This window comes from Podarcis vaucheri (assembly GCF_965113315.1).
Source record: "Podarcis vaucheri genome assembly, chromosome: Z".
Taxonomy (NCBI): Eukaryota; Metazoa; Chordata; class Lepidosauria; order Squamata; family Lacertidae; genus Podarcis; species Podarcis vaucheri.
In genome coordinates this window covers 38,370,852-38,385,571 of record NC_138758.1, presented here as the reverse complement: position 1 = coordinate 38,385,571, position 14,720 = coordinate 38,370,852, and the positions used below count along the sequence as shown (strand labels likewise).

General features: G+C 44.8%; 1 protein-coding gene across 13 annotated transcripts in view; it reads left to right on the top strand.

Annotated features, from left to right (window-relative positions):
• Positions 1-14,638, top strand: part of PRRC2B (proline rich coiled-coil 2B) — a gene marked incomplete at its 3' end in the record, with an annotated part of 70,911 nt that extends 56,273 nt beyond the window's left edge. For 4 of the 13 annotated variants that reach the window (XM_082208074.1, XM_082208071.1, XM_082208066.1 and 1 more), the window contains 5 exons: positions 348-588; positions 3,073-3,264; positions 4,498-4,589; positions 7,766-7,847; positions 9,215-14,638. In XM_082208074.1, the coding sequence (XP_082064200.1) occupies positions 348-588; positions 3,073-3,264; positions 4,498-4,589; positions 7,766-7,847; positions 9,215-9,358 (751 nt within the window). Of the gene's footprint in view, positions 1-347; positions 589-3,072; positions 3,265-4,497; positions 4,594-7,429; positions 7,492-7,765; positions 7,848-9,214 lie in introns of those variants that run through there. The other 9 variants (XM_082208072.1, XM_082208070.1, XM_082208075.1 and 6 more) reach the window with 7 other exon arrangements.
• Positions 14,639-14,720: the final 82 nt, after the last annotated feature.

Genomic DNA, 14,720 nt, shown 5'->3' with positions numbered 1-14,720 from the left:
TCTGTTAAATGTTGTGGTCCCCACAACAGTTTCTCAGATACACAAAAGGGCCCTGAGGCCCAAGAAGGCTGGGCAAAACACAATTAAATGAATTTGCACAGGATACAGAATTCTCCTCTTGGCACAGGACTTTATAGAGTTGTTAAATATGCTGTGTACATAACCTGGAGCATAGAAGTTGGATATGAATAGCAGAGACCCAGAGCTGGCAGCCAACATTCCTAAATCCTACCTCAATGTCTCACTCAGACGTGGCCAAAACAGTACCACCTATGCACGAAAGGAAAGTATCAGCAAACTCAAGGCAAACACTGAGGTTTGTGCACATCTGCCTTGCATCCTTTTAGGTCTCAGGTCTACATGCATCCCAGCCTCTCCCAACCCAACACCGTGGTCCTGACTGGGGGCACTGCCCTGAAGCCTCCATATTCCGCCTTCCCAGGCATGCAGCCTTTGGAAATGGTGAAAACTCAATCCGGATCCCCTTATCAGCCAGTTAACGGGAGCCAGACCCTGGTGTATGAAGGCCAGATCAACCAGGCTCCCGGTATGGGAGCCTCACAGATGATGGAATCGCAGCTTACACAGGTCAGGGCTATGCTGCTGTCATGAGGCTGGTGCTCAGTGTGCGTATCATTCTGTCTCTTCCCAACCCCCCCCACTCCTGTGCTTGCATTGATAAGGAGTTGCTAGCTTCCTGCCTGGAAAAAATATTAGCCAAAATGTGGCTTGAGACATGCAGCTTGCCTTTGCGCATGTCTAAAAAGATAGTAGAGTAGACAGGTGCTGATATTCTTCTGTTTGCACCAGAGGGGTTTCATGGACACAGATGGTTTTCAAAAGTTGCTTAGTTTGCTGTTTTAGAACTGGCACAGAAGTATAGAGGTGGGGTTGGGGAGCATCTCCAGTTTTGTGTGTGTGTGGTTCTTTGTACATGCAGGTCCCGCTACCAGAACACTTGCTCTCTGAAATCTTAGTTATCCAGACACAAAGAATTAACACCCAAAGCTCACAACACAAATGGCTGATTTAGATAGCCAAATGGCTGGTCGGCAGCAGCCGTTTTGGGCAGAAAGGGAGGGAGATCAGACAAATCCCATTTTTGTTTGGCTTTTGCAGCAGCTTCAGGCAAAAAGTATGGAGGTAGAAAGCATGTACTAGAAAGGTTCCCATAGGAAATAATGGAAATCATCAGCTCACCTAATGAACAATTTCCTGGGAACACATTATGTTTGGAAAGCAGGACCTGTGTGTATAATAGTAGTCTACATTCCAGTCATGTGGAAGTGAGTGTGTGTATGTGGAGGGTCCTTCTGCCACCCCCACTGCCATCCAACATAACCCCCACTGCCATCCAGCATAATCGAGGACACATTCCAGTCAAACAAAAGAACTGCAGCAACAGGACTGGTGACCTGGGAGGGAGCCAAGAGCCAGATGGGGAGGCTGCAGTTAGCCCCTGAGCCTGAGGCTTCGCCACCCCGTATAGACCTGGTTGCTTTTATCTGAATACCCCAGTTTTACCTGTGTGAGTTGTTCAGACGTCAGATTACTTCCAGCGTCTCTGAGCTATGCTTCTCTTACCTTTTAAAATTGGAATATATGAGGAGTAAATTGATCCAGCTGCAACAGCAAGCATGTTTTTAATGTGGCTCTTCAAGATGCTCGTTGCTTTCAGGAAACGAACCGTAACAGGTTTGGGAAGGCCTCTTTGAAAAGCCATCTGGCATTGAAGCACTTAAGATAATTTGGCGGAAAGTTGGTGCGCGGCTTAATCCTTTTATAGCAAACAGAAGACTTCAGGATGAGATACTCTTGTAGACACGGTTGGAGGAAACTGAGAGGCAGATGGGGAGGGGAGGTTTTATCCCTGCAGAATCCTTTCACCACTACAAAGCATCTTTTTTGTGAAAAGTATTAAATATCAGCAAACATTACCGTTGGCTGGAGGAAGGAATTAGGGGTTGGGCATTCTGTATATGCTCTCCCCTCATTTCTTCCTCATGTGCGGCTGGGAAGGCGGATAAACCATGGTTTAATTTCACTTTCCTGGCTCAACATTGCGTATGATCCAGGAAACATGGTTTAAACCAGGGATCACCAGTGGTACTCCCATGCGCCCAGTGGCGCCCTTGAGAGCTTCCTTTGGTCCCTACAAAGCCTCTTAGCCCCCTCCCCTCTTGCTGCTCCTTTGGTCATGATGTGGTAAGAATTTACTTGTAAGCCACGTCTTAATAGTTCATGCCCAGGCGAGGGAATAACACCTTAAAGAAAAACACAACCAAGAGAGATATACAAACTCATCATCCGGTAGGGACCCAATTTGTTAGAGGAGCTGTTGCAGTAGGGCAGCCTCCAAAACCAGTAGTTCAGTGAACCACCAGTTTAGGGAACTGCCCCAGAGACACATTTTAACAATGCTTTTACAGGGTTTTTTCAAACACACTACGTCATTAGCTCATAGCACGCATACAGAAAGAGAGGCCACCGGTCAAGGGGTTAAAACTGTCTTGCTCCGTTACATTACCTTTCCTTCATGCAGACAGATAAGCTAGAAATTTAGTAGTTTGTAGGTTCACTCAGTACATAGCTCCTATAAGACAGAAATACAAGAATCAAACAATTCATTGATAGTAATCTTCTATACAGAGAATAAATGCAATTGCTGTAGGAGATAGAAGGCTACTAAGTGACTACAGCGGTTGTCTTTTGCCCCGTGAAAAGTGCATAGAACAGAAGGTGGAAGTTGGAAGAACAATGTTCTTTCTCATTTCCTCTTTCATCTCTATGTGCATTTCAAGGCTCAGGTGAATTATTTTGCCAGATTCCTTGGAAAAGTGGTGTGTGTGTGTGTGCATTCTTTGTCTGGGTGGGATGATCCAGGGGAGGGGTTGGTGAGAAGAGACCGGGGTGGGGTGGGGGGTCCCCTAGGCACTTCTCAAAAGATAAACAGTTTTTATCTTGGGGAATTAGCTATTCCCAACGCCAAAACTGTTATGGTCCCTGGGAAGCAGCATTGTGGCTACTTCTCATTATTGCCTCTCAAGTAACTGTCTGCTCATTAACATGCAGCTAACAATGTCAATGCCGGGCTCCCAGCTCCCGATGGCCCGTTACGGTTCTGGCCAACAGCCCCTGATATTGCCACAGTCCATCCAGCTCCCCCAAGGCCAGAACCTGTCTGTTGGAGCTCCTCGCAGAATTCTCTCGCCTGGCTCTCAGCCGCCTGTCCTTGCTTCGAGCAGGGAGGTAAGGACCCACAGGGTGTGTATATATGTTAATTGATTTTTTAAAAAATAATAACCTATTTCTATTATTAACATACTTTTTCAAATTCACAACCTCGAGGCTACACTACTGTAATGAACCCTGCATGGAGTTGCCCTTGAACTCTTTCCAAGAAGCTTCAACCAATTCATATGGCATCTCATCTCCTGACAGATTTAGGAGTGTGGCGAGCACGTTAACAAGATCTGCAGTGGCTTCCAGTTACCTCACAGTTGTCATTTGCCAAGCAACTTGGGTTTTCTTACTTATCTCAAAGGTTGTGGGGGGGGGGGTGTAGAAAGATGACTGAGAGAGAGAGATGTGAAACAGGTTTTTATAAAGTCATGAATGATCTGGAGAGACTCAAATCCCACCTCTGCCACTGCAGTAGAACTCGAGGTCATCCAGAGTGAATTTGTTTGGCAGTAGATTCTGGACAGACAGTAGGAAGTACTTTGCCACACAATGTATCCCTAACATGTAGAGCTCATTCCTCCACAATGTGGTAAGGAGATTAGACAAAGTCATGGAAGAGAATTGGTCTGTAATTGTGACTGTCATGTCCCCTCTGCACTGTACATTTAAGGCATGTATTGTCTTTTCTTCGCTCAAAGAATCTTGGGAAGTGTAGTTTGTTAAGTGAACTGAGAGTTCTTAGAAGATCCCCAATTCCCCTCCACAAAGCTACAGTTCCTGGAGTTCCCTGCAAAGAGGAATTGACTGTTAAACCACTCTGGGAATTGTAGCTCTGAGAAGAGAACAGGAGTCTCCTAAGAGCTCTCAGCACCCTTAACAAAGTACAGTGGTACCTCAGGTTACATACGCTTCAGGTTACAGACTCTGCTAACCCAGAAATAGTGCTTCAGGTTAAGAACTTTGCTTCAGGATGAGAACAGAAATCGTGCTCCGGCGGCATGGTGGCAGCAGGAGGCCCCATTAGCTAAAGTGGTGCTTCAGGTTAAGAACAGTTTCAGGTTAAGTACGGACCTCCGGAACGAATTAAGTACTTAACCCAAGGTACCACTGTACAGCTTCCAGGATTCTTTGGTCTGTGGGGAGCCATGACTGTTGGACATGGCAGGATAACTGCTTTAAATGTATAGTGCAGCTGGGGCCTATGGCTTGGGATAATGTCTGAAACTGAGCCAGAATCTCTTTCCCATCCTCAAGATGGTGAAGTATTTTTGTGAAAAGGAAATAACCCTGCAACCTGTTCCTTTCTCCTTCCAGTCCTCGCATGTAGAAATGAAAGGATTCCACTTTGCAGACGCAAAACAGAATGCTCCCACAGCAGGGTCCATTCCATCGCCTCACACATACAGGTGAAATACAGTTTTGATTGCTGCAGGTTTATTTTTGTTGAGTGGGATGGAGAGAAAGCAGGGAAAGGGAAAGGTCCCCCCTCCCAAATTTGCATGTATAAATGCCTATGAAGTTTGTTAATTTAATTCTAATCTTAAGAAACTTATATGTTAAACAAGGTTTATTTAGGGGTTCTATCCAGTGTTAGTTCTACTCAGTCAATCCACTGAAATTGATGGGTATGCCTAACCTTAATTTCATTGGGTCTCCTCTGAGTTGCATTTAGTGAGATTCAAAATAAAAAAATTCCTTCCAGTAGCACCTTAAAGAGCAACTAAGTTAGTTCTTGGTATGAGCTTTCGTGTGCATGCACACTTCTTCAGATAGTGAGATTCAGTTAGCTTAATCAGGTTTTATTTTAATGATCTCCTGAAAAGGTGCCCCTGATTTTCTCATTTGCAGATTTTTAACATTTTATTATTTCTAATACAGTCGTAAAATCTGCAGAGGGGAAGTGTAACCTTAAAAAGACATCCCTGCCGTTTTTGCTTACAGAAGGGAAAGACTGTGGGTAAATAATATTCCACCTTGCCTGCAGAAGGTCCCAGATTCAATCCCCAGCATCTCCAGTGTGAAAGATTCCCCTTCTGAAACCATTTTCCCTGTCCCGCTGTCAACAATTATGATTGCTTGGCGTTTTAATTGGCCGTATAAATAGCTGTGTATATTGATAGCATTATTTGACTAAGGATCCTAGCTCAGGGGCAGAGCATCTGCTTTGTATGCAGAAGGTTCCTGGTTCAATTCCTAAAGGCATCTCCAGGTAAGGATGGCAGGTAGACTCGCTCTCTGTAAACCACTGCCTTTCAATGTAAATAGTATTGAGCTAGGTAGACTAGTGTTTTGACTCTGTACAAGGCAGCTTGCCTTTCCTCTAACCTGGATGGGGATGCTTCTTGCACATTTACTTTGGTAGCACAGGGAGGGAGAAGCTGTGTGGTTGGACTGCAACTCCTATCAGCCCCACCCAAGCAACACGAGAGTGGTCTCAGATGATGGAAGTTGTAGTCCAGCAACATCTGGATGGCCACAGGTTCCCCACACCTGATCTAAAAAGCTTGCTTCAAATCCATTGGGTTGAATCTATAATCCTTTGCCTGCTTGAACTTGGTTTGTTGGGGTTGATGGAGAGCTACAGGTCCCCCTACACTTGATGTAAAAGAGCCAGTCAGGCTGAGCTGGTCCTCAGTTCACCATGGTTTAGTACTACATGCATGAGCGGGAATGAGCCTAAGTGAACTCAGGCTCAGTTGCTCTCTCCTCCTCCCAAGTGTCCAGGAGAAAGCTTTCTGCTCTGTGTAGTTTTAGGTTCCATGAATCTTGGGTTGTACTTGCATAGAGACCACAGACTGTGATTTAAAACAACCATGGTCAGGTTCTTAACAAGCCAGCTTCAACCCATGGTTTATGAAGCTGGTCTGCTCAGTAAACCAGAATTTGGGTGGTATCTGGTGCTGGTCCTACTCAGAGTATACCTACTGAAGTTAATAAACATTACTAACTTGGGTTCATTAATTATAATGGGTCTACCATGAGTAGGGCTTAGTTGAAAGCAACCCTTGGTTTTTAAGTCACAAGGTATACTTCATACCTAACACTCAGGTTCATGCGCGCCAGAGTTCTAAATCAGAGGTGGGGGCCACATTTCCTCATGGGCAGCCTTCTAGGAGCCTGATGTAGAAGTGGGCTGGGTAAAGGAAATGACTCCATCATGGCCCATATTTTATTCTCAAAGAGATTTCAAGGCTGAACAAGGGCACTCCTCTTGGGGTCTGGGAATTCCCGCTTGCATCCAATGTTAGTCCTAAGAATAGACCCATTGTAATTGATGGACATGACTAACGTTACATTGATTTCAGTAGACCTGCTCTGAGTACTTACGGATCACCTTCAGGGAGCCACATACTGGTGGTAGTCAGGGCCTGAGACAAAAGGGAGTAGAGCAATGAATATAAATACTACTTTTGTAGAGTTGACTAATTTCTGCATGCACAAACACCTCTCTGTCCTCCCATCCAAACAAGCAAAGGCACAATCTCAGTTCAAGGGACACATTCCAGCCAGGCAAAAAGACTCAAGGAGGGTGCAGGGCAAGATCACTAAGAAGGTGTGGCCTGGAGAAAGTCCTGAGAGCCAGAAAGCAAGGCCTTGGAGACTGCATTTGGCCTCTGGGTCTGACATTCATTATCCAACCCCAAATGTCACATTTTCTAGGAATTTTACTCAGTAATGTTATGCCAACCTCTTGAGTTGCTTAAGGCATTTCCGTAACCGAAGCCACATTCACAGCTTACATATAAAGCCTTATGATACCACTTTAAACATCATGGCTTCCCCAAAAGAATTATGAGAGTTGTAGTTTGTTAAGGGTGCTGAAAGTTGTTAAGAGACCCTTAATTCTCCTCACAAAGCTATTATTCCCAAAGTGGTTTAGCACTCAATCTCTATTCCCAGGTAACTCTGAGAATTGTAGCTCTGTGAGGGCAATGAAGGGGAAGGTATCATAAAGACTATAAGCAGCTTTAATAAATAGCTCTCCTGAATCATTGGGGGAAAGCTGTGACTTGGTATCGTTGCACTTTAAATGTACGGTATGGATGTGAGACACAGAGCCTCCTTCCTTGCCTCTTTTGGGCTGTTTAGTTTATCTGTGTTTCATTCCTGCACTTTGTTTGTCTGTGGGATGCGTTACATAAAATTAAGGGTCTTGACTCTCTGAGGCACTGGATTTGCGCAGTTCCGGCAGCCGGCATTTGATTTGATTTTTGTTTTGTTTTGTGGTGGAATTTTGACATTTCAGCAGAGAAAGGATCGTTGGTGAGCATTGTGCTGGACATGTCGGGGCTCCAGAAGTGTGGGGAGGTAGGTAAAATGAAACAGGACTCGTGGTGGGGGGAACATGCCCCTGACTCCTGGCAAACACTTGAACATCTGTGAGGTGGATAAAAAAAAATATTGTGGAGTCCACAGGCAACCCTCTTTTAATTGTGACTGCCCCCTCCGGGGCCTGCCTGCTGAGCTCGTTCTTGATTTTTGAGGTGGTGATTCCCTCTGTCATTGCTTGCTCTGTCTTAACCTTTGTGTGTGTATGTGTCTGTCTGTGTGCGTGTGTGTGTTTTCTTTTCGCCCCCTGCAGGCCTAATTCTGCCAGCCCCAGTGGGAAGCCCTCTGGACCGGCCGTCAATATGAACTCTGTGCAGGGGCATTACATCCAGCAGGTAAGGATAAAGGCAAAAGCTCCCTTGTATGTATGTAGTCCTCACAAAAATGGCTGCCGCAATGGCTGCCACCTTCCTCTCCACAATGGCCGTCAGGCCAAGGGGTGAGCAGGGACCAATGAGGTGAGGGCAGGTGGGACGTGAGGCAAGCAGCAGAAAACTGGTGGCTTGAGATTGGCTCTCTGCTGTCACCTGGTTTTCTGGGCCAAGAGGATTCTGGGAAAGGCCTACTCTTGCCTCTTTTCACCTGGAACGTGGATGAGGCTTGGGTCACATCCAAAGCATATACATTTAAAGCAAATGACTTCCCCAGATGAATCCTGGGAGCTATTGTTTGTTAAGGGTGCTGGGAATTGTAGCTTTATAGAGTGTAAACTGCCATTACCAGGATTGTGGGGAGGAAGCTATGTTCTTTCAATGTGTGTTATATGTATGTTGTGGATATGACTTTCACAGGGTTCCTGATCGAAGGCTTGCAACACCTCAAAACCCTTCTGCTGCAGACGTTATTCTGGGTCCCGTAGCATACCAGAACTTCATTCCACCCCTGAAGCTGCCAGTTTAGGGGCTACCAGCAGCCATAGTTTCCACCTGCTATTCTTGCACGTGCTGTGGGGGCACTTTCTATCAGTGGGTTCCCCCACTTGGCAGCAGGGCTCCCCACTCCTGGCAGAGACACCTCCACTCCCATCTGTCCACTGAGGGCCAGTGTGATGTGGCAGTTAGAGTGTTGGGCTAGGAGTTGGGAGACCGGAGTTCAAATCCCTGCCTCAAGCAAGAAGCTCACTGGGTAGCCTTGGGTCATTCACTGCCTGTCAACCTAATCTACCCTCCCAGGCTGTGGGGGGTGGGAATTAAATGAGGAAGGGGAGAACCATATAACTACCTTGAACTTGGAGGAAAAATAGAGATATACATGAAATTGTTATTAGTAGTAATAATACCCTTTTGAAGGTTAGGAGCACTCTGCCCCAAATAATGAATGTACATATAAACAAATAATTCTGTGAGTGGGCATTTCCATGCTGGCCACAGAGAATAAAGCAGTTCTTTGCTAGAAGGTGTACATTATTGTTGTTTTAATAATTAGCTTGCATTTCCATGCTAGCCACAGAGAAGGGGGTTTCTCCCCCTTTGCAGCTCTCAGGCTACTAGCCTCTTAGTATTTAAAAAATTAAAAAATGCCAGACTTACTTGCAAGGCTGATTTAATCCGCATCACTATATTCTAAGCAAATATTTTCATTGCAGGGGATTGGAGGGTCTCAGTGCACTGAGTGTGCTTGCAGGTCAAGCATGATCTCTCAAGTGCCCAATTCCTTCCTTTTTTTTCATATTCTCCCTCTCTCTCTCCTTCATATATCCCAGCAGGCAAAACAGCGACTGGACGAAAGCAAAGGCAGCCTTGGAGTGGTGAAACTTCCAGAGCCCCCTTCTGCCAGTCTGATTAAACCGGTGCGCACGGGAGCCATCAAGCCTCAGGCGGTCAAAGTGGAGGAGAGCAAGGCCTAAGCAACTATGCCACCAACCCACCCTCTTCCCCAGCCCCAGGATGCCAGTCAGCTTTGTTATACTCCACACACACCATAGAAAGAGAGAGTGAGAAGGCTCTGCAAATCACTCCACATTTTCCACCCTGGCCACCGGCTGTGCTGAGACTCCTTGCCACCCTCCTCGGCTTTACTGCAACTTATCTGTCAGCTGCCTGAAGCGTTGGTCTCGTCAGAGTCCTCCTCCCAACAAAGCAGTTCTTTGAGCCGTGGATTTTGATGTGGACCTGCTTGCTTTCAAATGACAACAACAAAAGGCAACCATTCCTGCTGTACCGCTGATGCTGTCCCCCCTCCCCGAAAATGACTTGAGTGGCTCTGGTGGCTTTTGTTGTTTCCTTTTCCTTGCTCCCACTTGCAAATAGCAGTGACCGCTTTTGGGGGGATGGAGCCCACCCTTCTCCTCTTTGTGTCAGCTGAGCGGTAACGAGATCAGGAGTGTGCTGGATTTTATTTTATTTTTTAATAACAAAAAAAACAGGCCTCCAAGGTTTTTAAAGCAAAACAGGATGCTGTGTCTTTGTTTTTATAGCAGGACGTTTCTAAGTTCACTTGCATTTCCTTCTCTTCTTGTCTTCTACTCTTTGCCTTCTGAAAAATGACACCTCCCTCCCCCAAATCTAAATCATGTACCTGGGTGCTCCCACTTTGGGCAGAGGGGATGTATGGAAAACAGTTCCTGTGTGATATGTTGAGCTTTCTATGCTCCTTTTAAATTGAGGCTGTGTCAATGCTTAGCCCTTATTTGTTTATTTCATAAAATTGATATACCGCTTGCGGTTCGAATCCCCGTGACGGGGTGAGCTCCTGTTGCTCGGTCCCTGCTCCTGCCAACCTAGCAGTTTGAAAGCACCTCAAAGTGCAAGTAGATAAATAGGTACCGCTCCGGCGGGAAGGTAAATGGCGTTTCCGTGCGCTGCTCTGGTTCGCCAGAGGCGGCTTAGTCATGCTGGCCACATGACCCAGAAGCTTCCTCGGCCAATAAAGCTGGCTCCCTCGGCCAGTAAAGCAAGATGAGCACCACAACCCCAGAGTCGGTCATGACTGGACCTAAGGGTCAGGGGTCCCTTTACCTTTACCTTTAAATACCGCTTGATTGTAGAAAATCCTCAAAGCGGTTTACAAAAGGTGGAAAAAAACACAGTAAAATTGAGGCAAAATTACAACCCATTTTAACCCTGTTAAAATGCTCAAACATATTAAAATTACCTCAACTTTCTAAGCATCAGGGTAGGCTTGTCTAAACACGAATGTTTTTAGCAGGTGCCAAAAAGAGTACAATGAAGGCGCCTGCTTGATCTCAATGGGCAGGGATTAGCCCTTGGCTCTTTAAAATCCTTTCAAGTAAAATATAGGATAAATCATGTGTGGGGAACCCTTTTGGCCCTGTTGTTGAATGACGGTTCCCATAACCATCCCTAGCCATTGGCCATGCTTTCTGGGGTTGATGGGAGTTGTCGTTCAGCAACATATCGAAGGCCACAAGTTCCCCACACTTGGGATAGGTAAAGGCATCTGATGGCTTAGGACATGCTTCATTTCCTCCCTCTTCCCTTGAGTTCCATTTGTTAAACTAGAAGCAGAGCTTGCTTTAAAAGTAAAAACCATTATGAAAGGCATTTATAGTAGGTCCAGTAGCTGCTCCAGTTGTTGTCTCTTCTCCAGCCTGCCCCTTGCAGTATAAAAAGAACAAGAAAACCAGCTTTGCTCTCATTTCAGAAATGCCAGCACGTTTGTTCCATGAAATCTACCCCGATCTGGCCATCATCTGTGTGGAGTTGGGGTGTTTTTGTTTATATTTAAAAACAAAAATTCTGGAAGCAGTTAGATTTGCAGCAGGGGGGTCTCCTCAAAATTCTACACAAGGAAGTTCTTGCCTTGCTGGGATCTGAGTTAGTTGAGAGTCATTGGGTTGATTCCAGTGTCAACAGTTTCCAGTTAGACCTCGTGAAATTGATGGACTTGACTAACTTAGGCACGCTAATTTCAGTAGGTCTGTTCTGATTAGAACTTTGTTCAATGCCACCCAGTGGACTTCTTTTGGTAGCTGAGATGCATGCCCACTACTGAAGCAAAATGGTAGAAGCCTCCTTCTGCACAACACACCACAGCAGATCAAAGGCTTGATTCCTTGTGAATGAAAGAAAACGCTGTGTGTGGGAGAGTTTTATTTCCTTCCTCCTTCCTTCTCCCCTCTCATATCCACACAAACACACACTCTTTTGCAAATAATTACTTTTAGAGCACTTGGGTGACTCTAGTATCTACCAAACGTAACCTCTTCATAACTTGCAGAGCGGCCATGCTCTGAAAAGGCAGGATTATACTGGATTCCATTTTCATGTCTGGTTTTGTGTTTTTAAAAGATGCTAGAGGTCTCAAGTGGACTAATTGCTTCCGCTTATCTCCTGTTTAGATTTGTCTTGTTAAAAACGCTAGAGTGGAGAAGGAAAAATTTCTCTTTCTTTTGTAGACAGTAACTTGAAAATTTGTCCTAACGGCCTTTTTCTGCTGGTGGTTGTTCTGCTGGTGGTTCCAAAGACAAATGTTTTGAACAAAGAATGTATTTAAGAAGGATTTGCGAGAGGTGGTGGGTAGAGGATTAGCAAGATTTGGAACACCCTCCTGGATTTCTTTTTTTTAAAGAGTTTTTAATTTCTTAAGCTTGGTAAAAACCGTGACATTTATAGGACAGCTTTAGTCCTGACTTCTAGGCTTGTTTTAATTCAGCCATGGCAATGTTTCCTCTTCACCGTTTTGTGTGTGTCTGCGTGTTTGTTTTCCTTCATAGAAAACCGTGGAAGGGGCTTGAGATAGATGGTGCTTTTAAATAAATTTATAAAATTGCCATTCCTGGGGAGCAAGAGGGTTATTTCTTGGGTTTCTAGTTTTGATGGCAGAGCTGCCCCCAATGCTTCTAGCATCTTAGAGTGATTTGAAGTTTAGTAATATTGGAGTTGCAGAAGTTCTTTCCTCACCCCCTGAATCTCACCCTGTCCCCACCCCACCTTTTCAAAGACAGTGACGTTAATATTTCCCGAATAATCTTGCTCTTTTTCTTCTTCTGCATGATGCCTCTGCTACTTTGAAATATCATGGGCAATTATAAAAATGCTTTCTTGGATTTTTTAGGGGTGGGTGGGTGGGCTGTGACTGATTTTAAATTTCAGCAAACTCAAATCCTGCTCTCACCAGCATATTGCTTTGCACCTTTAGCGCTCTTGTGATGCCCTTTTAATTTTATTTTAAAGAAGACACAAACTTTGTTTTTTCTTTTGTATATGACTTTCAGATAGTCCTTCTGCAAATCGCAAGGCCGAGGGGGAGGGTGGCATTGGTGGAGCTTGAGTTTATTGCTAGATGCAAAATATCACAGAAACTCCTGGTGTAAATTTAATCAGAAATACAGTACTTACTATTGAGGGGGGCGGTGGGGGAAGTCACCCTCTTTTAACAAGACAAAACACTAGAATTTATTTATACGTATTTGATGTTGTAGGTCTAGGTGAAAAAAGAAGTAAATGTCTCACTGCTCTATTTATATATTATGTCTGAATTTACTCTGTGAAGGAGAGGCCAAGAAGCAACCTCTTACTTTTCATTGCCTCTTTTTGGGGACAGGCAGGTTTAATTTGCATTATTACTGTTACCTGCAGCTCACAGGACTTGTTTTTCACATGGAAAGCTGTCCCCTTTCACCCTTGTTTTTCAAAAATGCAAATGATGTCCCTTCTTTGCCACGTTTTCTTGTTTTTCTTCCACTTTAGAAAAAGATATACTTTGTGTTTTTTACAGTACCTGTTGGGGATCAATAATAAGAAGTTGAAATTTGTCTCTTGATTCTTTCAGTGCTACATTCTTCAGCTGAAGGTGGGGATAATAACCAATTTGGAAAGAGGTAGCGGATTCATAAAACCTCTGTGGCCTTCTGCTTCCCTCCTTACATTTTTGTGCAGTGACTTTGTCAGTTCTGGTGATAGTGCTGGCAGCTGACCCATGGAAATAAACCAGTTGTGGATGAGATATCCTCTGTGAGTGGGCTCCTCTTCCACAAACTGGGTAATTTTTGTCGCCATTCAATAGAAGAGAAGACTGGGCTCTGCCTCAGTCTCCCCTATCACTGGAACTGACTCTGCATGCATCCTCTACTTCCGGCAGATGTTTCACTCAGAGACAGGATTGTCTTGCTCCTGAGGCTGATGCAGAAGGGGCAGCCGTGCTCTAAGCCCAATGGCAGCTGATGCATCACTGTGTTTTCCAACCAGCTGGCATAGCTGCAGGCTTTATTAAGGCTACGGTCACGTGTAAATAGTGTTCGATTCTACGCCTCCATTGCATTGTGCAGTGGTTCCCTTCTCCTGAAAACCCTCTTGTGAGTTCTTAGCTACTTTTCACGCCATGGTTTGTGGCCAGTTGTGGAGCAGAGAAAAGGCTGCAGCATATCCCTCTAAAATTAAAGGTGCACAGGTTCAAGTGAAGCAGTCCTTAAGTTGAATAATCCGTGGCTAGCTCCTGCGCAGCATGAGAACAGCAGCCACAAAATTCTCTGCCTGCTGAATTTCATTTATGTTTGTGGCCCTGCCCACTCATTGTGTTAAAGCATACCTCCCTCTGCCCCTCTTGAAAGACTGCTCCAAACTGATGTAATTCTCCTCCCCTTTTGCTATACTTTTAAAAGAACAGATTTGCAGTTCAGCTGTTGCCTCCTTTTTCTTTGTTTTAAACTGGCAGCTGCACCCCCACTTCCAGCAAGGACCCCTTACATCTCGTTTGAGTTGCATGCAGGGTGGTGGTGATGGTTAGCCTCTGATTTTATGCAAAGATGCAACTCCTTTTCCATTGGGAGTGTGGATGGATAAACAAGCTCATGAGATGAAGCAGAATCATCTTAATGTCATGGTTCATCAAATGAGATGAACAAATCATTTTGAAGCAGTGGAACTGATAGGTGTGGGAAGAACGAAACTGGTCTGGGTCCTATTTTAGGATATAGTATGCTTGTAACTTAAGGCCTACTTGTGTCCAGTGGTTTTTTTCTACAAGATGTAACCATCTGAATAGTTATGTGGGAATTGCAATAGCAGTGTGGTACTCGCTTTGGCATGTTGAGACATTTCTTAAGCAGCAAGTTCCCCACCCACCCCATGCCCCTCGTCCTGTATAAATTGCATTTGTCGTTTCTGAAAGAGGGTATTGTACTCTTTTTAACCTCACAAACTGTACAGTAAAACTTTTTTTCTTTTTTGGGCCTTTCCTTCTATTTGTCTTTTCATGTAGACCATATATTTGAAATGACAACTGACAACTTAAAATATCTTTTAATG